This window comes from Coccinella septempunctata, chromosome 8 (genome assembly GCF_907165205.1).
Source record: "Coccinella septempunctata chromosome 8, icCocSept1.1, whole genome shotgun sequence".
Lineage (NCBI taxonomy): Eukaryota > Metazoa > Arthropoda > Insecta > Coleoptera > Coccinellidae > Coccinella > Coccinella septempunctata.
Genome location: NC_058196.1, coordinates 5,439,510 through 5,467,446, shown reverse-complemented (window position 1 = coordinate 5,467,446; position 27,937 = coordinate 5,439,510). Strand labels below are relative to the sequence as shown.

At 35.4% G+C, this 27,937-nt stretch overlaps 1 protein-coding gene across 1 annotated transcript in view; it reads right to left on the bottom strand.

Moving 5' to 3' along the window:
- The window catches only part of LOC123318574 (tolloid-like protein 1), a 41,453-nt gene that overhangs the window by 10,090 nt on the left and 3,426 nt on the right, over positions 1-27,937 (bottom strand). Inside the window, exons 2-6 of the mRNA XM_044905246.1 lie at positions 16,121-16,562; positions 7,758-8,105; positions 6,271-6,449; positions 4,163-4,393; positions 3,203-3,541 (exon numbers count right to left, since the gene is read on the bottom strand). Coding sequence (XP_044761181.1) covers positions 3,203-3,541; positions 4,163-4,393; positions 6,271-6,449; positions 7,758-8,105; positions 16,121-16,562 — 1,539 coding nt within the window. The remainder of the gene's footprint in view (positions 1-3,202; positions 3,542-4,162; positions 4,394-6,270; positions 6,450-7,757; positions 8,106-16,120; positions 16,563-27,937) is intronic.

Here is a 27,937-nt window from a genome sequence, read left to right as displayed (position 1 = left end):
TTTTTTCTTATTCTCTCCTGTCCGTTACGGAAAATTCCATTTCCTTTTTCAGGCTCTTTAAAGACCAAAGAGCAATTGGGAATTCAAATGTAGATTGCGGCGACATGGTGATGACAGTTCGAAGTAAAAAGTTAATGCAGTCATTGTCATTTTCGAAGGAGATTTTGAGATTTTCTTAAAATTATTTCATTTTTTCAGTTATAGTTGTTTTTTCTCAATTTTGAAGATTGGTTGTCTAAACTGGATTCAAGTGTGTTAATTATTATCAATTTCAAGTCAATAAATGTCATGAAGTATTAGTATTTATGGAAAATTTATGGAAAAGAGAGCAATATTTTTTGAACCCGAACTTCTTGGCTCTTTACACGATCTTAATAGAAGGAAATTTATCATATCGAGAGCCACAACCGTAATATCTTGCCTCCTCCATTATGCAGGGTGTCCCAAAACTAGTGAATCAAACGTCACACCACGATAGAGTAGACCAAATATTATCGACTGACACCAACATTAGTTCAACGAAAATGTACCGTTTCCAAAATAATCAGAATTTTATTGAAATACTTATAGTTGCCGATTTTTGAACTATGTTTCTCAATCACAGGGCCAGTTTGTGAAAAAAAATATCGATTTTAAATTATATTGAACTATAATAAGATTATTGTTTTATCTCCCCACATTGAAATTATTTTAAGTAGTTAATCGAAAACCGAAGTAAATGTAAATTAAAACAATTGATTTTTCTACATGATTTATATTACTCAGAATAAACCCCCTCTGTAGGGGTGATAATATGGGAGAGAAACGCTATCCTTAAACACAAATTGGCCTTGTGATTGAAAAAATAGTTCGAAAATCGGCAACTTTAAGTTAGGTTTTTTCAGAATCGGTACATTTTCGCTCAACTAATGTTGGTGTCATTCGATAGTATTTGATCTACTCTATCGTGGTGTGACGTTTGATTAACTGGTTTTGGGACACTCTGTATACAATGGCTAAAATTGCACTTGTGCAAGTCGACCTGGAAATCAGAAATGATTTTTCAAATGAATTTTGTGTGAATGTTATCCAAATTCATATGTATATCAACTTACTAGGTGGAAAAAGTTCTCTCTGGGGGAAGCAGATTTATTTTTTTTGTAAATCCCTCCATGTTGAGGTTATATATTCAGGTTAATTAATTCACCTTCTATTTTTCGTACCCAATTTGAAATGTACAAAAACTTTACCATGCTATAAAGACGAGGTATAAATGCCTCAAACATTGACTAAACGTTTATTTCATCGTCGAAAATTGTAATCTCCACAAGCTTTCCCCATTGTCACGAGATAGATTAGGATATTTTCAACAGATCAAGATATATTTTTCATGAAAACTCTTATTGAAACACCTACTCCGTTTCTCGATGTAAACAAACAAAAGTGACACGAGGGGACGTATAGCTTGTTTGGAATTCCCATTTACAAATTAATTAGGCTGAAGTCCAGTTTCATAATCAAATTGGCTTAAAGCTTCCGTTACTGTCATTTTTAGTAGAGTTGAAGCAGGAAACTTTAAAAAGAGACTTTGGGTTTGATTATGAAACCGGCCGTTAGTCATAAGAATACAAACCAAAATCGAGTCATGAATAGATATTCTTAAAAAACACTCGGATAATTCCAAATAGAGAACACTAAAGGCCGGTTTCATAATCAAACCTAAAGTCAATTTAATTTTAAAGCTTCCATTAAATCTACTTGGAATGACACTAAAGGAAGCTTTAAGCTCAAAGTGACTTGAATTTGATTATGAAACTGGTAAAATAATAACAGACAATCAATAAATATAAAATATAATGATGAAAATATCTAAGTAGTTTTTGTCATTACTTTATGATCTTATCGAATGTTTTCTATTATCTAATCATTTTTTTAAATATATATTCATATACTTCATTCACTTTTATTTTAGCAGTCGGTTGGCCATGGAAATTTGACACATTTCACTCTGTATAGTACGAAAATGTGGGGTTATGAAGCTTGTCAAAACATTTTTGGGTTTTAAATCAAAGCTATGTTGCCCCTTCTACGTAAAAGTTTCTGTTATTACGTATTTTATCACAATGTCGAATCTCTTTGGAAAATATGTGACGAACATAATTGAAGTTTATATAAACTGATTGCAGGCATACCAAATCCAGTTATTGGCAGGGAAAATACAAGAGATCAGTATAATATCATAATATGCACTAGCTTGAGGAGAGTTAATGTTCGTTATCTTCTTTGGCTTACATCATTTGTAGATTTCAAAAATAATAACTCGAAGATGAAATGCATATGATGCAGTGGTTGAGAATGGGTATCTCCCGAAGGAATTAACAGATAATTACAAGAATGTTAAATTCTTCAACAAAAATCATCTTGCATCAATGAAAGTAAAAGGAATTGGAGGAAGTTTCCAAGTTAAGATGAACTTCACCTTTGCACAAAAATTTCACATGAATAAACAAGTAACAGGACAACTGGTGCGAATTTGTGGCTGTTCTCCTGAAACCCTGTCTCTTTTTTCAATCACTTTCGGCATTTTCGTAATAAAAATTGATATTAGTTGTGGCAACGGCGTTATGACATTAACGACATTTCATGAGTACCAACCTAACTTCGTTCTAGTTACAAAAACTTGAGAAAATTATTTCATGGCCAACCGACTGCTAAAATAAATTTGAATGAAGTATATGTGTATCGTGATGTATTTTTATGATTCTGCCTGACTAAGTATTTTGTAATAATTGCTGTTGTTTTCTTTGTATAATGAAAAAGAAATAACAGTTCACGGAAGGTCATAAAAAAATCAGAAATTTCGATTTCTTCTATGAATTAAGACAAATGCTGAATCAGAATTCGTTTTTTAAATCTATAAGTTATTCGAGTGGAATCATGCTCTGCCAATAGTTATATCAAATTTTAACTATTTTCCTTTATTGGATTCGGATAGATAAGGTACCAAGACAGAAAGAAAATCTAAAAATCATTTCTAGGTAATACATAAGCTTCTCGAACGGAACCGTTATTTCACTGAAAAAGTAACAATCAAATATTTTTTATTCGAAAAATTGCAGCAAAAATGGTTGATTTTCCATCACATTTTTCATAGTTATTTTTGGTTGTACCTCCTACTCGCTGTGAATTAAGTACCTATAGGAGAGAAAAATTTCATATTTACCTTCGAAGCTGGCAGTGAATCCTCTGTGGCCAGACGGATTTTTAGCAACATAAGTAATTAGCATTCGACTTCCAGTGGAAACGATGGGATCTAACCTGCCGATCCCGCAGAATTTTCCAAGCTTGGGAGATTTGTGCCAATAACCATCTCGTATTTCGATATAGCTTGTACTGCAGTCTTTGGACTTTTCGATGTCCAAATCTGAGATATTTAACACAATCTTTTCACCATGGGTTGCCGTTATTCGCCACTCGCATTTTTCTTCCGAAGGCACGACCCCATGAGGATAGGTGGGCGCTGAGAATGTTGCGGAATTTGTTTGGTAGGTTCGACCACATTCTAGAACACGGAAACAACGAGAATTATTTTATATATAGTATTATACAGGGTGTCTCGGAAGTAACTGTACATACTTTTAACTGAGATAGAAGGACTAGCGCAGTACGAATCGACTATAAATAATAATTTCTGGCTTTTTCCGGAAAGCTACAAGGGGATTTTCGAAATTCTTGGAAATACTTGAAACATCACCAAAGCCAAACTTATCGGCTATGGTTATATCTTCATTTGTCTGAAAGATATAACTAAATTTTGAAATTTTATCGATTCTTCAAGACAAATGAAGATATAAAAAAATTTTCAAATTTTGTCGATTTCGAAAATGTGTCATAACGAATGAAGATATCGTGAAACGGTTTCCACTAATGAACTCTCGAGCCCAGGACTCATTCAATAAGTCTCCCTATCTAGTCTAGAAGTACCAGAAATATCAAAACTCAAGCATTTTGGGATAACCCGTACAGAGTAAATGAAAACGTCGTAGTGGCGTCAATTTTGAAATTCGATAACATATTGTTATAGGTACATAGTTCGATGTACCCTTTAAAGAGGAGCAGCAAAGAATAATTTAATGCGAACTGCGATGTTAAAATTATTTATAAAGACCACGTATATACTTACTTGGACATTTATAAAGAAGATTGGTTTGTGCGATGTCACCTTGACTAAGACGGATCCGCTGGCCAATTTCTGGTCTTTTGACACCGACCACATCTATGGGCTGGATGGTGTCCAAATATGTTCCTTTCGAGAACGTATTCCGAGCGTAATGCATAATGGAATCATAATCGTATGTCAAGCCTAGCGAATTCACTTCTTCTTCGCTCAGTTTATTGAAGTTATATTCCTGACCTGCAATTAAGTTTCGATTTTCTACTCAAGCTGAGAACTGATTGAAATTCAATAGTATGAAAGGAATCGTAATGCCGACTCAAGGTACGTTGGAACTGCCTTTAGTTCTAAATCAACTTTTTTAGCCGATGCACCCAAAGCAATTTTTTTTATACCATGAAATTGTGAAATTTTTAGTTTTGAATATGAACAATCAAAAATATACAGATGTGGATCACTCGAAAATATAAATAGTATAAATTCGTGAAATTTCGGAAATGAAACGAGCAGAAATAAAAAAATTGCTTGATTGTTATCTAGTTGACATACTATGGCCTTTCTCATCGATACTTGCTTATGATAGTGAGTTTATAAACAAGAAATAAAATAAGAATTGAAATACAACAAAATACAGATCTATTAGAAAATGTAGGTGATCATCTAGTGGGCATTCTGAAGGATATTTCAGTATTGGGGTACGTAATGAAATTGTTCATAATTGGCTTTTAGGCAGAAATTGAATTATTGATCAATAGTTGTCAACATAATGAAGTAGTCCGGAGTATTCAAAGGATGAACAATCAATAGTGTCAGCATGCAATGGAATAGCACTTGGAATAATACAAAATAAGATTTTGAACAAATTATCAGTAAGGATTGCTTAACCAATACCACACCACAAATCTCGAAGCAATTGAAAACTCTTCGTTCGTTGGGACGCCCGTATAATATAATCGGACTGGACCTACCTAGGCCTAGTCAGGCGAGTACTTACACAATCTGTGGTCAGTTGTGCAGACAACACGTGTTTGTATGGATATTATTGATAGTACTACCCCTTGCGGAGAGTCAAGACAAATCTATAATTTCGACTATTTCGAGAGAAAATTTGCACCGGTAACAAAATGTTGGGAAGGCTATGTGTGATATTATTCTTTTCTTCATCATTTTTTTTGTGACAAAATTATTGGAGAGGCCGCAAATTCTTTCAGTCGAACAGTTGGATTCACCGTTAGTTCATCGTTAATTCCTGAGAGGGTTATAACGGTCTTAAGTAGAACGTTTATTCTGACTGAAAATAAAATGATGAAATCCTTGAAAAAATTATTGAAATTCCAAAATGATGTTCTGGAAATAATGAAGCACTCACTTTATTCAACTGCCAATATCCTAAGGTAAAATGTATACGTTATTTATGTTCTGTAACTGGTTGACCACAAAAGGGCTCCAGCGGTCCCTTAGTAGTAAACAAATGTTTCGACGTTGAGATATTTCAAACAACTATCACCAGAACTCTTGGACTAGTTTCATCCTACACGATTACTTAGAAACTGAATAAGGCATTGTAGATAGCATTCATCCAACGGAAAATAAATGTTCGATTAATATATTTTGTTCTTTGAATATTGAATTGATGTAGCCGATAACTTTTAATTGAACTTAAGGATGATAGAATGTTCACAACATTAGTTTCCAAACCACGACACGTGTTTCGCTATCACAATGGCATCTTCAGGTGGGTGACCAGGTGTCGTTGTTTAAAAACTCATTTCGTGAAAATCGTGTAAACTTTGAGTTCAATTATAGATTTCCATCGGCCACATCAATTCAATATTTAAAGAAAGCTGAAACCAGCTTTTTAGCCACTTGGTCACTCACCTACAGATGCTACTATGATAGCGAACCACGTGTATTGTACATCCCAAGGATGTTATTTGATAGTATGGTGTGAAAATTTTAACAAAAAACAATAGAGTGGAATTATTCAATGAAATCTTCAGTATGAGCTATCTCAAGTTCAGAAAGTTGTGACCTTTAGAATTCTTGTCTAAAGATTGTATCGATTGGTCAGATATACAAAATTCTGAATTTTTCGAAATAAAAAAAAGGTTACGAACCATTCACAATATTATCCCTGATAATGATCACATGGCTGTCTCTGTCAGGTCTCGTATGCTCGTGCCAGAAACCAACAACATGCCCCAACTCGTGAACAACAATACCAAATTTATCACAATTCTTTCCTATACTTATAGCTTGGCCTCCGTTGCCTCTCTTTCCTACGAAGGAACAACACCTGAAAGATACTCTCTAATTCACAAAATCGAAGCTTTTAAATTTGGAGATTATTTTTCAACCCATCCACGAAGTATAAGGATAGCACGAAGTTAATTCGATACTCTACTCATTGAGAAGGTTGATCGATATGAGGAAAATTATATTCTGTTATTATTGTACACCGCTACAATATCATTGTACAAGGTGGGGCAAATCAAACAGTGCAGTTTTGAAAGGTTGGTACTTCCGGTGTGGTGGGGATAATCCTATCACGATAGTTTCATGTTGTCGCGCAGGCCATGCCATTATTAGTCATTACCATGGTTTGGTCTGGTGAACAACGGGGCTTCGCAGTCCGTACGTTTTTTGAAAATGGTCGATCGTTCATCGCAACTCAGCGAGATTTCCGGGTCCACTTTATCCTTTCGCGTCATGATACCGTCCCTCACCGTAATGTAATCGCGAATTGGGTGAGTACATTTGAAGCAACTGGTTCTACACTAAAACCTAGGGGTTCAGGAAGACCTAAAACGGCAAGAACACCGGAAAATTTGACGAGAGTGAGAGAAGCTATTGAGCGATCGCCTACTCGTTCTGCCCGGAAACATTCAATTGCATTGGGCATTTCCAACTGCTCAGTAAGGAGGATTTTGCATGAAGACTTATTCTTCCACCCCTACAAAAATTTTGATGACGAAATTGCGTCAGATGTTCCCTATGCACCTCGTCTCTCTGAGGGGCGATCTGAGTTGGCCCGCACGCTCACCGGATTTGAGCATTTGCGAGTTTTTCTTGTGGGGCTACCTTAAGGAAATGATTTTCAAACATCGGCCTCACACTTTAGAAGAGCTAAAAGAAAGAATTAGGGAGGAAATTGGTGCTATACCGACCGAAATGTGTCGTAATGCGGCAGGAAACTTCTGAAATCGTCTCCATCAATGCATCGCTGCTGAAGGCCATCATCTTTCTGATTTAATTTTTAGAACATGATAAAATAAATGGCATGATGTAGCGAAAAATTTAAATAAATTTAATTCCTGTAAGTTGCATACTTTTTTTTTAATAGCCTTTCAAAACTGCACTGTTTGATTTGCCCCACCCTGTACAATAGAATAAAAGTGATTCAATTTTACGAGCTATGTATCTATTTTATGTGAGATGAACCAAAACTTAGGTTTGAATTAAAAAGTGGCGTCGAAACAGTTGCTGAATTTAAATCAAATTTCGATAATTACACTAATATTATGATTTTATGATGGGGTCAAGACATAAATGCAAATCAGAAATTCCCTGAACACCCCAATATTACTTCCTATAGCCAATTTACCCGCAAGGTCTTTGTGTGAAAACTATGTAGTTCGGATGGTCGTCTTTGTTCCTCTCGACAAACTTAACACAAGTAAAGTTTTCCCAGTGTCTCATGGCCTGCTTGAACAATGCCTTGTGTGCACCGCTGAAATTCCCGTCTATTTCGTATGGAATCACTCCGTAGTCCCAAACTCTCTCCTTTCTTGCGGTAGCTGCCCTGGTCACTCTACGTCGGAACGAACTGTCCTGCTCCATTTTCTTCAGAACAGGGGAGTATTGTTTTTTTCTTTTCATATCGAAATTTATGACGAAATCGTGAATAGGTAGTGAAGACTCTAATTTCTGCTGTTTGGCACCATCATACTTTCTGGAAAAAGTAGTAGGTCATTCTTGGCCAAAAATATAAATTCTTTCTTGATATTTTTTTTTATTGAAATTATGTAATGAGTTGTGTTCAAGTACGAAATTTTTAGATACAACTGATACATTTGAAACTATTAATACAGGGTGGTCCTAGTTATTCGAGTTACCTACCTCATCTGAAAGTTATTCGAGTTTTTTTGCAGTATAGTAAGTATAGAAAATATTTTCATCTGCAAGCATGTATACATAGAATTTTCATATACGAGAAATATTTTGCATATTATTTGTGTTCCTTACGACAGGAATATATCACCGAGATGGTTCTTAATAACCCATAGATCTATCGTCCTTTTTGCCTAGATAGATAGAAAGAGATATATAAGATATATTCATCCCCCTTATTCATTCAAGAAATCATTATGAACAACTTTACATATTTTTCTAAGATTTTATCCTCATTTTCTCTGTCAACAGTGGAGTCCACATAAATAATAAAGAAAATTTTATTCCATGTTGGACCTTAAAAAATCAATGACTATATTTCGAGTCGGCACAACACCCTGTAGGTATATCAATATTTTAAAATTTCATTGAGGAATCTGGAAAGCTCAGAAGAGTAGAACGATATGTGTTTCGATTATCCGCCTATTGGCGGAAATTTTCCACTTTTTAACTTGTTAAAACTTATAGTGAATTGAAAAACAATCAGATTGTCTTTCCCAAATGGTACTCCCTCAGAGTTATTCCATGCAAACAATGTCTTATTCTCCTAATCTCAATATTTCAACCTTGTTGAGAAATTGAGTTAAAAAAAATTTGTGTAAAAGTCATTCCCTAGAAAGTATACTTATATTTAATAAGAAAATAAAGTTGGAAGGGATTTATATTTTGAAGGATGAACAAAACAGAAAATCAGAAAATTAGAATTTTTGTATACATTTCTGATAATTTTTTAGCTAGTGTATGATCTTTTCCTGATTCTTTTGAAGGATTCTCGCTGAAAATAATAATGTAACGTTTTCTTCGCTTAATTAAAACGTCCAACTGATTTAAATTATTTATTTACACTTAATACACTTACAACTCACAAACAAACTATGACACAACTATTTATTTCCACTAGTCGCTTGCACTTTGAACTATAACTGTACTTGTACAGGGTGGGGCAAATCAAACAGTGCAGTTTTGAAAGGCTATTAAAAAAAAAGTATGCAACTTACAGGAATTAAATTTATTTAAATTTTTCGTTACATCATGCCATTTATTTTATCATGTTCTAAAAATTAAATCAGAAAGATGATGGCCTTCAGCAGCGATGCATTGATGGAGACGATTTCAGAAGTTTTCTGCCGCATTACGACACATTTCGGTCGGTATAGCACCAATTTCCTCCCTAATTCTTTCTTTTAGCTCTTCTAAAGTGTGAGGCCGATGTTTGAAAACCATTTCCTTAAGGTAGCCCCACAAGAAAAACTCGCAAATGCTCAAATCCGGTGAGCGTGCGGGCCAACTCAGATCGCCCCTCAGAGAGACGAGGTGCATAGGGAACATCTGACGCAATTTCGTCATCAAAATTTTTATAGGGGTGGAAGAATAAGTCTTCATGCAAAATCCTCCTTACTGAGCGGTTGGAAATGCCCAATGCAATTGAATGTTTCCGGGCAGAACGAGTAGGCGATCGCTCAATAGCTTCTCTCACTCTCGTCAAATTTTCCGGTGTTCTTGCCGTTTTAGGTCTTCCTGAACCCCTAGGTTTTAGTGTAGAACCAGTTGCTTCAAATGTACTCACCCAATTCGCGATTACATTACGGTGAGGGACGGTATCATGACGCGAAAGGATAAAGTGGACCCGGAAATCTCGCTGAGTTGCGATGAATGATCGACCATTTTCAAAAAACGTACGGACTGCGAAGCCCCGTTGTTCACCAGACCAAACCATGAAACTATCGTGATAGGATTATCCCCACCACACCGGAAGTACCAACCTTTCAAAACTGCACTGTTTGATTTGCCCCACCTTGTACTTGCCTACCTGCTCCTCCGCTGGGCTTATATAGGCGCCGGAAACATTCAGGTACCTTCGCGGTTATTCTGGAAGCTCTCGACCGCTCTGCTTCTCGAAAGGTCCGACCGCAAGGGCCGGACTGGTTACACTGTCCCCTCCTTAAGCCTGTTCTGTCCCAGAACAGATTTAGTGAATTCCTCCGAGGACCGTGGCACTCATCACCATTCCTACAGTAGCCATTCTGATGGAAGTAGCACTCCACAGTTTTTCCAGGCGCCCTGGCCTGCTTTGGGTTGAAACTGCACACCAGGATCCGTATATCAGTCCCCTTAAATACCACCTCTAGCATGCTTCGCACAACTCGCCAATTTAGCTGGTCCAATCCACAACCGAGCTTGGGAACAGCTAATTTCCTAACCCCAAAGCGTTGAAGGTCTTCTTTCAAGCTATGCAGTGCCATCCATAGATTCTGATAGGTTGGCTTCGGATAGGAATGTTGCTTTGTGACTAGGTAATAAATGAACCGACCTTCAGCCTTCAATTTCAAAACTTTTCCGATTCTTGGCTGCTGTCGCAATAGTTGTTCCTGACGTCCAAATTTATTTCTGAATACTCTTGCTATTCCTTTGCTCATACGAAGGTCCTCCGCTACGCAATGAGCGAGAGAGTATTCGTCAGACACGGTAAAGAGATCTTGATGTACTTCCTGTGTAACGCCGAACCGTGCAACGCGTGTCTCACCATAACAATCCATAAACTTCTGGTAATCGCTGCTACCTTGCATCGGGGCTTCCACAAGACGTACTTCTTCTTTGTCCTGCGCGTACGGGGCTAATCGGTTGAAATGGACAACCTTTGGTTTTCCTCTGGGGAGCTTCCTTATCCGGTAAACTACATCATTTATCCTCTTGATTATTTCATACGGTCCCTTCCACTGTCTCTGCAGCTTTGGTGAAAAACCTTTCCTCCTTTGTGGATTATGTAGCCACACCAGATCTCCAGTGGTGAATCCATCTTCAATAGCCTTTATGTCGTAGCGCATTTTCATTCGGTCACTTGCTTGCTGCATTTGATTGCGTACCTTGTCATGAATGTAATCCAGCTTGTTCCTTAATTTACTAACGTAGTCCTCCCCAGCTACTTCTTCTGCAGGCTTACATCCAAACTCTAAGTCGCAAGGCAGCCTTATTTCTCGGCCGAACATTATACTGGATGGAGTTTCCTTGGTAGATTCTTGAACCGAAGATCTATATGACATGGTGAATAGATGTAAATATTCATCCCAATGCCGCTGGTGATCAGAAACTACTTTGGCTAGATGTTTTCCCATGGTCCGATTCATTCGTTCGACCATGCCGTCTGATTGTGGATGAAGAGGTGTAGTCCTTGTTTTGTGAATCCCCAATTTGCTGCATACTTCTTGGAATAACTTCGATTCAAAATTTCGGCCGTGATCACAATGCAGCTCCAGAGGTATTCCAAATCTGCAGAAGAATTCTCTGACCAATTTATCAGCTACCGTACTTGCCTCTTGATTAGGAATACCGTAGGCTTCCACCCATTTCGTGAAATAGTCCATCGCTACCAGAATGTACTTGTTTCCATGGTCTGTTTCGGGAAAGGGGCCAGCGATGTCGATAGCTACTCGTTCCATGGGAGATCCGACGTTATATTGCTTCATTGGTGCTTTTCCTCTACCATAAGGTCCGTTGCAAGCGCAAACCTTGCATCTTCTACACCAATCTTTAACGTCCCTCTTACAATTTGGCCAATAAAATTGCTGCCTGACTTTTTCCAATGTCTTGGTTATCCCGAAATGTCCACCTGAAGTTCCGTTATGTAGTCTGGTCAGAATGTCTGTCACACGGCTCTTCGGCACAATCAACTGAAGTCTCTGCTCAGTTCCATCTTCATTTTCCCAACAACGTTTCAGAAGACCTCCATCAATCTTCAGCGTTTCCCATTGTGCCCAATATGACTTTATATTCTGGCTCAGTCTGGATACTTCTTCCCAAGTAGGTCGTCTACCGCTCTTCTTCCACCTCAGGATTACTTTCAAGTCGTTATCTTCCTCTTGTGCTCTTTGAATTTCCTCAGGTAGCCAGTCGTCTTCGATTACGGTGGTCCGCCTTAAATCGATCTTCCCTTCCAGACGCGAACAATGGCTGGAATTCTGGGGACACTCAATGGTTTTGGTCGAGCCATTGTCTACCACAGCGACTCCTTTTATTTTCCCAGCTGTAGCCCTTTCAAATTCTGGACGATTTTGCTTGAAATGCCTCCTTTTGTTGCAGTTCCAGCACACAGCATCCTTTTTCCTAGCAAGCAATATTCTGCGGACTTTTTCTCTGACAATCTCCTCAACAAATCGATCTGTTTCTTGCTCTTGTCTTACACGAAGGTGTCCTCTATGCGACGCTTGCTTCGCTGCCTCAATTTCCAAAGCCTGGGCTAAGGCATCATCTATGGTTCTAGGGCGTGCTAGTCTCAGGGCTTGTTGTATTTCACTATCCTTTTCCCCATCCACGAATGTCTGGATTGATAGCTGTTCCAGGAAGCTATCTGGAGCAGATGGATAAGCCAGCCTGACTAATCTCGCCACGTCAGCTTCAAACTCCTGGAGATTTTCCCCTGTTTTCTGCACTCGGTTCTTTATTTGTGCATGGTATACTTGTTGTAGATGAGCATCACCATATCTCATCTGAAGTTTCGATGTAAGAACTTCGTAACAGGCTTGTTGACTCTCCGGAATCGTTTGCAGAATGTTGAGTGCCTCTCCTCGTAGAGCTATTATTAATGCCGTAGCTTTTTCGTTGTCGTTCCAATTGTTCGCCAGGGCAGCAGCTTCAAACTGTTTTCGATATGTCGACCAGGGTATTTTTCCATCAAAAGTTGGAGGCTTTATTTTCATTCTACTACCTTCGCCATCATTTTCCGCTTTCGCTGTGCTGTACGGTGATGAAGCCAGAATATTTGTTCTATTTGACATTATTTTCAAGGAATCTATCAATTTGGCATGATGTTCAATTATTCTTGCCATTTCTTCAAACTTTCCGTTTACCTTGTCAAACTTTTCATCAACCTCGTCAAATTTTCCACTGACTATATCGAATCTCTCGTCCACTTTATCGAATTTTTCATTTATGGTTTTCAGTTTCTCATCCAATTTATCTGTAAGTTGACTCACCGCATCGTTACAATTTTCCCTAATCTGGTCCATTTTCTCATTCAATTTCTCATCAATTTTCTCATTTAATTTTCTGGAATTTTCTTCCATTTGTTCATTCAACTTACATGAGTTCTCGTCCATTTTCTCATTCAACTTACAAGAGTTCTCGTCCATTTTCTCATTCAATTTTCGAGAATTTTCTTCCATTCTTTCGTTCATCTTACTCAAAAAGTCCATTACCGCTTGAGTCTCCATTGCGTTCTGTAATCTTGTGGTCACTGGCATGAACTCCAAATATCCAAAATTATTTATTTAATTTGAGCGATGTTGAACCTCACACTTGACACCAATGTAACGTTTTCTTCGCTTAATTAAAACGTCCAACTGATTTAAATTATTTATTTACACTTAATACACTTACAACTCACAAACTAACTATGACACAACTATTTATTTCCACTCGTATTTATTTCCACTAGTCGCTTGCACTTTGAACTATAACTGTACTTGTACTTGCCTACCTGCTCCTCCGCTGGGCTTATATAGGCGCCGGAAACATTCAGGTACCTTCGCGGTTATTCTGGAAGCTCTCGACCGCTCTGGTTCTCGAAAGGTCCGACCGCAAGGGCCGGACTGGTTACAATAATAAAAGGAGCAGTGCATTCGTATTGATCCATTTAGCAAATATTAAAATTCAGGATTAAAATTACACCATATCAAACACAAAGTATATTATTTACTGAATCGAACAGTAATTATTCAATGCTTCATTTTATTTTCATCATCGAGAATACATCAGAATATTCAAAAATGATTATGCCTTTGTTGTACTTTTAGGTATTGCAGCGACGATATTTTTGTTCAACATAAAGTTATGCTCCTTTCTGGCCGAACAGTTTTTCATAATTTCATATTTGTGGTCGAATGTGATAATCAATTTATGCATACAAGCGTTTGAAAGTTAATCATTGGTAATAATAGACACTCACCGGAAAAAAAAAAGATTTGCTTACCAAGGACTTTCGTAATGTTTCATTGATTTCAATTATTTCTACGCCCAATTCTTTGGTATTGAAACAAAAGTCTTTCAGAAATAATGATAGCTCATTTAAACAGGGTGAAAAAAACCCGTATTTTCAGTCCAACACGCTGTGAAACATTTCGGGAATCTTGTAGAGTTTACGCTCAGTTAATTACAAAGTCCATTCATTTTGCCATCTTTCAGTTTTTATTTCACCTTGATATCTTGATTTTCTTTGGAAAAACGCGTATTCAAATAAAAGAATGGATGCTTCAATATTTAACAGTAGTTAGAAACAAAAAAATCATAATTGACATTTTCAATATTTTATGCCCACCTCTAGCGAAAATAACTGCACTCAATCGCCAAGACATCGACTTGATAAAACGACTAATGTGATCTCGAGGAAATGTGTCGTATTCAGATTGCAACGCAAAACGCATTTCGGCAATTCTTTCGGATAGTATAGGACGATGAAATTCTTTGAATTTCAGAGATGTTCAATCGGATTCAGATCCGAGCTACATGAAGTCCATTCTTATCGTTGGGAATCAATCTCATCAATATTTGCTCCAACAAACGGAGCATAGGGAATAACAGCTTCTTGAAGAACGTCTTGTATGTAACGTTAAGCATTTAGAGCTCCGTTTCCAATAAATAATAATTCTATACGTGCCGCTCTTGATATATTGGCCCATACCATAAAAGAACCTTGGCATGTTTATAGAATTCCAGGCTTTTATTTGAATATACATATGTATATTAAAAAGAAATAAAGATGTCGATGAGAAATGAATGCTGAAAGATGGCGAAAAAGATGAACTGAGCATAAAGTCTACAACTTTCCCGAACTGTTTCACAGGCTGTTAAGAAATTGCACTACCAATACCTGTATTTTCCACCTTGGGTAAAGGAGCTATCACTATTTTTGGAAAACTTTTCTTGAGTTTGTTCTAAAACCAAAGAATTCATCAACATTTTGGCGTAAAAACAATTGAAATCTATGAAGAATTACGAGAGTTCTTGGACAACGAACTTTGACAAAATTCACGGGGGCCGAGTAATTTTCCGATGAGTGTATATGTCCCATATGAAGACATGTCCTTAATCAAAATCAACATCAAAATAGTTGAAGGTTCAAGATGGAAAAGAAGTATTTGAGGAAGACAATTATTTTTTTAAAATTTTGTGCTACCAAATTTTCGAAACATCTACATTTGACTTAATCTAACTAGTGAAAAAGTTGAATACGAAAAGAATAGATACATTTAGTCTTATTATTTTTTTCTGTCCCTCCAAATTTGTAAATGAAATTACAATATATCGAAATGAAGAGTGCTGTTTGGACTTTTTTTAGGCTGGACCTGGAATACGACTTTTTTCATTATGTTAATCGACTGCATTCTGCATAAATAACGTACGAATCGAATATTACAAAAATCCGTGAAGTGGTGCATAATTTACCATTAATTGAAAAAAAAATTAGTAAAATCAATAAATCACCTCGCATGTATTTTGGTAATAAAGAATCATAGATCTATAAAATATGGGTTATTCAGAAGCACCTCGGTTTTCCTTATATACTCGAACCCTGATTGTATAAGCGCATTTCTCGATGAATAACCCTATAGATATCCAACCCGGCGCTAACACAGTTCCGACATGATTAACCGCAACAAAAATCATATTTACGAATTAATTCGGATCTAAATTCTTCTGAAATAATAAAATTTTTAAGAAGAATTATGAAATGATTTTTCAAAATGCCTAGAATGTAAGAGCTCTTTCATTGAATACCAGCAAAAATGTTTTCATAAAACTCACATGTTTCTTCTCTTTCGGTGATGTCTCTTCACTCGCTTCTGAAAATTTTCCTGCGACTTTCCTTTAAATGTTTTGGTTTCTGAAATATCTTCGTCGATGGAGATGTTTTTTGATACGGCGACATCATGTCTAGTATCGGTTCTGGCTTTTGACGAAAAGGAAGGGTGGTTGTATCCGGATTTGAGCATTTGTCCATTTTTTCCATTGTTTTTACTTCCAAATTCCTGATTAACTTCAAGTGGATCATTAAGGCTCACTGAATCTTCGTAGGTCGAAGGATGTTTAGTCTTTTTCCTCAGAAGATCCGTCAGTCCTTCTTCCTCGATTTGAAGTCCTTCCAAAACTTCTTGTTTGTATTTTTCTAATTCTTTCTGAAAATTTGGATCTTTCATGAATTTTTTGTAGTCTTCATCTGAGAGTGCTATGTCCCCTAAGAATTCACCTGAAAAAATTCTACTTTTACTTAAAATAAGACTTGAAAATGCTTTTACCATATTGGATTACTATCTACTATGGTCTGGTTTTACCATCAATGGTTAAGGTTAGGCTTATACCTTGGGTTTTACAATAATTTTATTATAAAGGTTCTGTAACCTTCAGTTCCAAATATATTTTCTAATGTTGGCGTAATAGAAATAAATGAGGGGTTTCACCTAAAAGTAGGTTATTTGATTAGTTTCTCTGGTTGAGTTCGGCTTAGCGACTTTTTGACTCTGAGCACCTCATATATATACTTCAATCGAGTACAATTCGACTTCGGTCTCTGAGCACAGGTTCGGGTTTGAAAATGACCGGGAACGAGATCTAAAAATGACGTCACGTTCTCCGTGCTCTCTCCGTTTGATCTGTAGGACTTCAAGCCGAACTCATCCTCTGTGGAAGATGTGACATTTATCTGAATTATTGAATATTAACGGAACAAAGTTGAATCGGAAGGTTACAGAAATTCAAAATAATAAAATAAAATTTTCCGTTACTAATCAGTTTGAATTTTGTCATTGGCCTAATATTTATGTACATATACAGAGTGTTTCTTAATAGAATGTCAGTATTTATAGGGGTGATTTTTGGGCCCATTTTAAGATAAAAAACTTTTTATGAACATATGTCCTAAAGGTCTTATCGTTTGAGATACAGGGTGGTAATGTTTTCAAAAATAAATCATTTATTATTAATATCTACAACACCACTTCGAATATTTCAATGGAACTTGTCATTCATATACTATGAATCAAGAGGCATTTTTTAATGTATCACTTTTTTTTTAATTTACACCAGTGGCGTTCGTACGTAATTTGACCTACTTATTTTGGCAGACATTGATGGTACGCCACAGGTTTTTCCTGAAATAAATTTTTTTTTTAAATTCCCAATCATCTCTCACCAAAGTTGATCACTTGATTTTTTTCAACCCGATGCACGGTTTTCGCTCATTAAAATAAAAGACGTTTCTCTGCATTGAAATAAATTACATTATGTATGTAAGTATGAAAGAATTACTACTTATCGTAATAAGCTGTGACCAAAATTTGATATTTCTGTTGTCAAGGCGGTTGTCATTATTTTGTGTAACAGTTCATCAGTCTTCAAATTCAGTTCTTCGCGTCTTATTTATTTTTGAAAACTTCACCACCCTGTATCTCAAAAGGTAAAACGTTTAAGACATATGTTTATATAAGGTTTTTTTCTTGAAATGTGCCCAAAAATCATCCCCATAAATATTGACATTCAATTAGGAAACACTCTGTATAGCAAGAAACTTATTGATAATACCTTCCTGTTGAATGAGTGATCAAATGCTCTATTTCATCTGAAATACTGAAAAATCATGCTTGTCACTTTTCGATAGTTTGAATCCTTCGAAAAAATCATAATATTCGTAGACTTCGAAATTGTTCGGTGTATGACGTATTACTTCAGGTAGTCGAGGTTATTCTTCATTTATATATGGGTATATATAAATCTAATAAAACAAGCTTTGTTAATACTAATCTCTCTTATTATTATTATATCGTTGACTGAAATATACTTCAAATGGCGATAATGATATATATTTTGAATAAAATTCATGAAACAGAAAATTTCTGTTATTTCACTTCAGGGGTCACTTTTTGTGTGATTGTAAAACGCCCAACCTGCAAAATTTCCCCAACCAAAGGTTAACTTTTGATTGTATTCAAATCTGGCTAGTGTATAATCTGTGGTTCACATTTTCATAATTGCTGCTTCAGCTCTCCTGATCTAAGCTATATTTATTTTTCATTTCTGTAAAATAAGGTCATTTGACTCTTAGCTGAATAAATAAAATAGATTCAAGTATCTGTTTTATAAACATTCATGTCTTTCATTCATGTACGCATAGTTGAATATTTTTGTGTAGGAATTCTTGAAGTACTGTTTCCACAAAATTCTACTACAGAATAAGGATAATTCCGAATCCACAGTTTTATTGTTGAAGTTCAGAAGTACTACTTTTTACACACATAGGCTAGCAATTTCAATATTATCTGTTTCAATCCATGCTTAGCTGCAATATTTCTTCATCAGATAGAAACTTCGCTAGAAGCGAAGAATTGACACATCTACATTCATTGAGGGGTATACTGGAGACTCTTGAAAACAAGTGAAATGAATTTGTTAGAAGTAGCCCCCTCAGACAATTCTAAACCGTAGACACGTATTTTTCGGTTTGTCAGCGAGGATATATCTTTGTGCTGAATATTATTTCACTGATGATTAAAATTCCTAAACTGGTTTTATAGTTAATAAGTTTTCTGACTGACAGCATTTCAGGTGTCAGTCCAAAAAGCGTCAGAAACCTCCAATTTACATGGAGTTTTCATTATAAATCAATTCGATCAGTTCGTCATTTCGGAAAGCTAGAAATACTTTTCTTCACCGAATGGAAAAAAAGAAGTTCGTGAAGTGCTATAATATTGTGATATTCACAACTTTTACTTATCGTTCAATCGCGAATATGAAAAGAAAGCAAACCCAGCAATTTTTTTCTTAAAAAAAACTCATTCAAAAATTTTGCTACACCTATTACTTACTTGTTTCATTGAAATTTTCACGAAGATTTTTTTAGATTCACGAAAAATAAAGGTTATGGAAAAAAGTAATTTTCTTTGTATATAGTTGTGCTGACCTGTGCTGTTGAGATTTCCAGAAAAAGCTTCCAACTCCTTCTTCAAATGGTGGATATTAGAAAAAATCAGTAAATTGTTTGAAAATCAGTGCACATGGTAACAGCACCGTTGATGATTGCAACTCTGAAGGTACAATATACGATTCGTTAAGTTATAAATTATTTGAAATGTATAACAAAAACATAAGGGAAAGTATGGATAGCTGATGACTGTAAGCTAATTCTCCGATGAAAATGAAATTATAACTTCATCTGCTCAACTATTGTCTGACTTTCTTGATACAGAAAAGTTTATTCAGAAACAATAATAATAATCGGCTACCCAAGCTGGAGTTTATTAAGCTCAAAAAAATATTTATCTTTCATGGAGCTAGAAAAATCTTCGTAAAAATTTCAACGGCACGAGTTAGTATATGTGTAGCACAGATTTTTTCATATATTTCCGTTAAGAAAAAACGTGCTGGGCTAGCTGTATTTTCAGTTTCACGATTTCCCGGAAAATTCGACGAATTTTCGAGGAAATATTCATGTCACAAGTCAGCCCGAATGTAGCACAAATTATTTCACTCATTTTTAGGAACGAAAAACAAAAGTCCTGGGTTCACTTTTTTCTTCATTTCAGATTTTCTGGGAAATAAGGGGATATTTCGTGAATTTCGTGAAAATTCGAACCTCACAACTCAGTACATGTTATAGCGCAATCTATTTCAGACATAAGAGTAGGTATAATTTTTTTGGAAGTGCTGTTCTGGCCCATTCCTATACAGGGTATCCCAAATTGCTTGATTTTGGCTGTTTCTGGTACTACTAGACTAGAAACAAGTCCTGGGCTCGATTTTCGTGAAAAGTCCATTAGTGAAAACCGTTTCACAATATCTTCATTTGTTTTCAAGATATAACCAAATTTTGATATTTCATCGATTTCGAAAATGTGCCATAACTTTTTCATTTTCTAAAATATCTGAAAACGAATTGAACTTTCTATAGGCACTTTTTCACAAGGAATTAGACAATGTATTCAATTTTTTTATCTTTTGTACTGAGGGTTGAAAAAGCAACTTCGTTATTTCAAATACGAATGCATTCTTTTTTTGTTTTTATAGTATTAAAAAAAATAGCTTTCCAAAAATATATGTATATATCTATATATATATATGTCGATATATTACTTACTTCTTCTAAGAAAAATCAGCATGAAAGTGAAATAATCATTAACTGTTGAGTATCTCATACATTATTCTATGAATGATGCAGACATCGAATACTTCAATACATTAGTCTATAGAATTCTAAGAAATCATAAACCACAAAATATTACAGTTAATTCGAATTAATATCGAGCGAAATTTTTATAATTAATTTTAATAATATAACTCATAAAGAGTTCTCGAATTGAGGACCTTTTTACTCTAAACAAATTCGACACCATTTTCTAACAGAATTCACCGTATTGAACAGAACAACGCGAGAAATGTCTCCAATGGAGTTCCTGACTCTCTGCTCCAAATCAGTCCTATTTACGAATGGAGCCTTGAAATTTTATTCTTAATATATCTCCATACAAAAAAATCCAAAGGATTGAGATCTTGTGATCTTGCCGGCAAGGCAATGAGACCAAGCGTTTCTATCCACTGATGATTCCCGAATAAAGTATTTTAGTTCGTTGCGAATTCTGGGCAGGTGCACCATCCTGCTGATTAAAAAGCAACCTCGATTCAATTGGAGGAATATTGTCAATATAATCCTCAACAATATTCTCTATGATATTCAAATAAGCCTGCGTATCCAAATTTTCTCCATATATTTTTGGTCCCAGAATATTTTCATTTTGGTCTACCAATAGTGTTCATAATGTCTATTGAATATACCATCACTATTAATCCTCACTTCGTCTGTCCAAATAACTTTTCGAGGAAACGCATTATCCTGATCACATTTCTGAGATAACCATTCGCAAAACTGCATCCTCCGCTGTGAATCTCCAGGATATAAGCGTTGTACCATCCGTATTTTGTAGGGCCTGAATTTATTGTTTTTCAAAATTCTTTGGATTCTTCTTCGGCATATGTTTGTGTCCTCTAAAATTTGGATTATGGATACGGAAGAATTTTGCACAACCTCCCTTAACACGTTCACCTCTGATTCTTCTCGTTTCTCTTTGAAATATTTATTAGGTCGAGGCTTTCCGAAGCTCCAAAATTTTTTAAGTTTTCCATTATTCTTCGAAAAATCTGCGGATTCGGTTGTCTTTTTACAGGGTGGCGATTGAAATAGAGTTCTAATGCCGATTCTGCATTTTGGCCACACTCAATAAAGCAAACTAACATATCATATTTTCCAAAATGTTCATACATTCTTGAAAATCAATTTAATTATTTCCACGTAGTCAGCAAACATCAAAATATTGATAAATGAAAGATTGACTATATCTATGGCAATGCTTCTTTTCGTAAATAATCTAGAGCAAAAGAATGCATTCGTATCTGGAATAACGAAGTTGTTTTTTTTTCACTCTTACAACTTACTGAAAAAGATAAAAAAAAATCGAATGCAGTGTCTGGTTCCTTGTGAAAAAGTGCCTATAGAAAGTTTAATTCGTTTTAAGATATTTTCGAAAATGAAAAAGTTATGGCACATTTTCGAAATCGGTGAAATATCAAAATTTGGTTATATCTTCAAAACCAATGAAAATATCGTGAAAAGGTTTTCATTAATGGACTTTTCATGAAAATCGAGTCCAGGACTCGTTTCAACGTTTTTACCTATCTAGTCTAGAAGTACAAAAAACAATTTGGGATACCCTGTACATTTTGTGCAATATTTCAAGAACCGCATAGAATTGGAAAAAAAAATTTCAACGGCACAAAGTAGCAAAAGCCTTGCACAATTCAGCACAATGTTTCTTTTAAATCGAAAAGTGCTGGGCCAACTCCACACACATGAGGGAGTCCAATGGTATAAACTCCTTTCAAAGGCGACGTCCAACAAATTCGTTGAATTTTTATTGAAAATTATAACTAAAGAACTCCAAATCACAAAATGTTGAACTTTTAAATCGATCTGATATTCTTTTTGTGAGGATTGTTTCGACAAGTTAATTCTTTATTAGAAATAATAACCAAAAACAAGGCCACTAACATTACTCACCTCAATCTGACACCATAGACAAATAGTCTCGGATTATGGAGTCTTCAATAGAACACAACTGCCCTATCGAAAGCTTTATCAAAGCAAGATTTGTCGAGAGTGCCTCAAGATAACTGAGGATCAAGGTCACTTAACATGATAGTATGCAAGCAAAAGTAACCGCAAAAGATAAAGAAAATCCACTTCATTTATTCTTTATTGAAATTAATTCGAAAATAAGCCATCGATGATTCAAACCGAATAATGATTGCGAAAAAATTATAACGAAAAACCATGTTGAGTTGTAGAATTGATATGAAAATGTATGTTATGGAAATTCAAGACTCCTTCAATTAAGCTGCAGATTCACGGTCCAATAGATTTAAGCGAGGTCAATTAATTTATTGCTCCATGTTTGTAAACAGACTCTCACGATAGGTTCATGCAATTGTATCTTGCATTCTATCAAGGTAATGACACTAACGATATTTTAATCTTGGTTATTCTAAACACAAATCTCGATAAATTTCCTCCAAAAGGTGATAAAAAGTAATATAGGTTTCTCTTTATTATTATTCTAATATTTTTCAGCCAAACATTACAAATATTTGAGATTCTCACCCTTCATTCAAAATACAAAATGACACTCACAATATTTTCGCTTTTGAATACTAGAATGATTCTGAATATGATATTCTTATTCGACACAATTGTTTCCAAACACTGTTCAAAATAGGCTAGAATTTTCCTCGCACTCTCCTTGGAAGTTATAAGATTGACCTTCTGGACAACGAGGTTGTGTATTTATGAAATTATGAGTATCGAATGTAGGAATATATTTCTTCTTCATCTTCTTCATTTCCTCCTCAGTCATGATTATTTTGGTACATAAAAATAAGTGACCATCCAGTGAAATCACCTTTTGATTTTCATCTTCCCTGACGAAATCTTTCTCGGAATCTTTCATCAGGCAACACTTTCTGTACACGTCCGATTCGTTTTTGAACTTGAGAGTTTCGCACTGCCTGCAGAAAACTACAGGAAAATCGGCCACAAAAACGACAATGAAGAAATAGATAACGGGTAAATTCGGAATCATGCTGGATTGCATACTTTGTCGGAACTGAACAGACAACGATGCCTACAGAACTGAAAACAAATTAAGTACGTAAGTGGTGAGTAATTCTGAGTCATCTCAGTGGTGTTATTTAAAACTGGTTCTAGTTTAGGAGATAATGTGAGCCACTGCGATCATTTCTCATTTAGTGATCGGATGAAAACTTTAAATTTTTTTTGGAAATGGTACCTTTTCAAGTAAATTTTCCTTTATATTAAGCAGTATCGTTTGATGATTGTTGAATATGAATTCTATAATAATTAATGAAACAAAATATCTCAATGAGCCAAAGTAATAAGAAGAAGTATGAACTTTTTAAGAAACAACTGAATCATGTGTTCTATATTCTAGACTAAAATTCAATATATTGTAACCAAGTACAACAGGTGCTTTCATAGTATCATAGTCACTTGTTCTTTCCTACTATAATAATTATGTTGTAGTTAACGAAATTGAATCTGGTGAGTGAGAACCTCGGTGAGAACGTAGTTGTAATAGAAAAAAATAAATATGAGGTACTAATTTACTATCGGAATCTTTCTGAAAAGCAAATAATTCAGTGTGGTGAAATTTTTGATGATTCTTTATGAGCAATAAAAAAGAAAGTTCATTCTTCGTGCTGTTTTTGTTTTTCGTCCCCATATTGCTAATTCGATTGAATTGGTATGATTAAGCATAGGAGTATTCTGAGGGACCCGTTGTTGATTGATATATATCTGGCTTCAAAGAAAAAGTTCCTGGAGGATACACTAACAATTAGTTTTCCCTTTCGGCGTTCTTAAGAACAAAGACATCAATTATATGGACTTAGGGAGATGCACCGGCTATCTAGAAAAGATCCTCTCAATTTAACAGGCTTACAGAACGGCACAAAATTTTCTTGGAATAACGTTGCTCTGCAGTGCGGGTTGTTTTTATCTTTTCTACTGAACATTTAGATATACGTACTCGATTCATTATTGTCTGACTAACTCTGTGTATGGAGAGGTTGGGTGAAAAACTCGAAATTCATTTATCATTACTTGACTCGTTTTTTTGAAGAATTATGCGAATACAACTATACGGTTTATCAGAACTTTCCCGTATCCACACCCCGATGATATTGATATATTGATAAATTTTTCTTGAATTTGGCATCGTCTGTATTGAATTGATAACTTCCTACTGTCACGCGTTACACAGTTGAAAATTGTATCATCAGAGAATATTCTTACTCTTAGATTTCACTCGTTTTCTAAGATAAAAAGAATATTTTTCGGGGAATTTCGAAATTCACTACACCAATGATAGATTTTTAATCACGAAAAAATTCATTCTTCAAAAACTCCTTATATTTGAATAGACCATTAAAGAAGACGAAAAAATCTCTCTCGATGTTCACACTCTAAACCTTTATCTATGGAGTTTCGAGATATAAGTAAATGATTCTTCAAATTCCTCTCCACATACCAAATTGAATGAACGTCATTTGTGATAGTCGGCGAACCAGCATCTAAATGTCCCCCAATCCCCCTGCATTAAATAGAGGCTAACTTTTTCAAAGCTTGGCAGGTCACACTGTTTAGTTCATAGCAAAACCTTTCGTGGTCAAAACCCACGGTTGAACCGACCTCAGGACACTGAATTCATATGGCCGATACTTGATGAAGATCCATAATTGAACTAAAGAACTAAATAAAGAATTGTATAACCATGTGATAATCATAAATAATCCTATTTCAAGTTAAACTCAGTGCAGGTGACTCAGGTAGGCCAACGTACATGATGATATCACCAAAGAAATTACAAAGGCTGAAAATTGTTCTGATATGGCATATTGTACACTGAAATATGAGAATTAGCAAGGACAGGCACTTCTTAGTGGGTATGCAGCTGGTCAGTCGAAGCCACCTTGCCATTATCATATGAAAATAAATTGGAAATATTCCCCACATATCGATAATCCTTAAATTCATGTAGCTGAAACATCGTAATGTAATATTTTACACCTCATCTAATAATATATTAAAATACAGAATGTTTTATTTGAAAATTGAAACATTACGTGAATAAGAGAACTATCAGTCTTGTCGTATATGTTATGGTTGAGAAGTTAGGAGACAAAAACGAAATCGCTGCTAAAGCCTCATTGAATAAAATCATTCATTTTCAATGTAGGTATCCATCATTTTCTACGAAATACCACTGAAGTCTCCTGAGAGCGAGTTCAGCAATCTGATATCTTTCAATGGCCAATTTATAATTTTCAAGGCATTGTAATCCTTGGAAAAATTTCTTCAAATCAATCAGAAATACTTATTTGTGACTCAACTGTGATTCAATCTTTCATTGTTATAGAGTTGTAGGAAAATGATTTGTAGAATATTTCATCTACTCATTTGAATTTCAATGAGTTTATCACCTCTACCTTCACTAGCTTTGAAGCTGCGTGAAGGTGATACTTTCTTTACCGTTTTATATAATTTTTCTCTGAGATACATATTTCATCCGCAATTCGAAATTGATAAAATAACCCTTTTGTATATACAGGGTGCTTCATGAGCCATAGCCATAGCCTAATGGTGAATGCAGGTCATCCAGGCTTTTCAGAAAAGTTGCTTGTTTTGTTTCCTAAGGCTATTAGTTTCGGAGATTCGGGGTGATTCATGAGCATTGGCCTAAATTTGCGATAGCCATAACTGTGGAATTCAAGGTCCGATTTCGATCAACCTTTATAGGTTTATACACTTCAGAATGCTCTTTCACACGGCTCAGAAATATCGATTTTTTCAGGCCAGTACTCAGAATATCATGATTTTTCTTTCGAACACCAAAATCTATATTTTTCACATCCCTTAGAGAAATTTCGTTATTGCCATGAAATACTGCATAATTTATTCACTTTGCATGTCACACTTGTCATTTTTTTGAAATGCGGTCCTGTTTTTATTTTTTGGGGATATTATTTATTGTCTTCGTTCAAGATTTTAAATTTTTTCAAATTCCGTTCAACTCTTTCTCATTTTAAACCCTCAGTTCCCACTGAGTGTGTGTGAAAAAGTGATACTTCACGGGAACATTTGCGACAGAGTATGAAAGGGCCTGCGCAGAAGTTAAATAAAATCCCGATATGATAAGAAGGGCTATAAATAATCGGATTTGAAGCGCTAGGCAATGTGTCGAGATGGAAGAACTGCATTTCGAACATCTTTGATAATAGTACATTTTCATTGTTGTTTTATGAAAGGAAATAAAGAGGTTCATGTTTTTCGGAATAGGTAATGAATTTTACTACTAATGTGTGTCATGAAGCAAATACAATTACGGATTACATTTTCTGGGAGGGTTTGTATCTAAATATGTAATTTCAAAAGAATTCAGAGCTCGACATTGCATCCTTTCAATCACTTTTTTACGAGCACTCAGTATGCGCTGAGGGTTTTAAATGAAAAAGAATTGAACACTTTTTAAAATAATTCAGAATCTGGGCAAAGGACAATAAATATCATTACCGAAGGAATAAAAAGAGGACCGCATTTCGAAAAAATGACATAAAATATGAATTCGTCCGGTTCCTATTTTCTTGACGAGTCTGCCATGCAAAGTGACAATTGAATTGCTTAAGATAAATTAGGTAGTTTTTCATAACAATAACGACATTTCTGTGAGGGATGTGAAAAATATAGATTTTGGGACTTGAAAGAAAAATCAAAACATTCTGAGTACTGCCCTGAAAATATTGACCTTTCATGGTCCGTTTGAAAAAGCATTCTGAAGTGAACAAATCCATAAAATTTGATCGAAATCGGACCTTGCATTCCAGAGTTATGGCTATCGGAAATTTAGGATAATGTTCACGGATCACCCCGTATCTCCGAAACTAAAAGCTTTAGGATACAAAAGACGCAACTTTTCTGAAAGGCCTGGATGAGCTGCATTCACCATCAGGCTAAGGCAAACGACTCAGGAAACACCATATATCTGAAAAAATTTCAATTTCACAAATACGAATTGCTAATAAGTATGTAGATTCTTCACCACACGGCAATCTCAAGTGCAATGGGACGAATATTTGAGGAGTAAACGATACGCATTTTGCCTATTTTTTTAAAATTTAAAAAATGTTAGTGCCATAACTCTCAACTAGTGGATAATATAAATCCCGTTTGCAACATCCGAGAGTTCTCCAGAGAATTTACTTGTGAATTCATGCGCCGTGAATTCTCTTCAGTTACATACGCACTTTCGGTAGAATTCACTGTCCAGTCTCGGCTGATACAAACGGTTTTAAAGCCGCAAATAACGTACTGAACGCATTTTTTTCTCTCAAATAATTTGTGAAAACCCTTTGGTCAATAATTGCGTTTTACATCCATATGCAATGGAAAAAACCAACAGCAATTTGTTCGTGTATAGTGGACTAACAGGACTAACTGACTTGTGATTC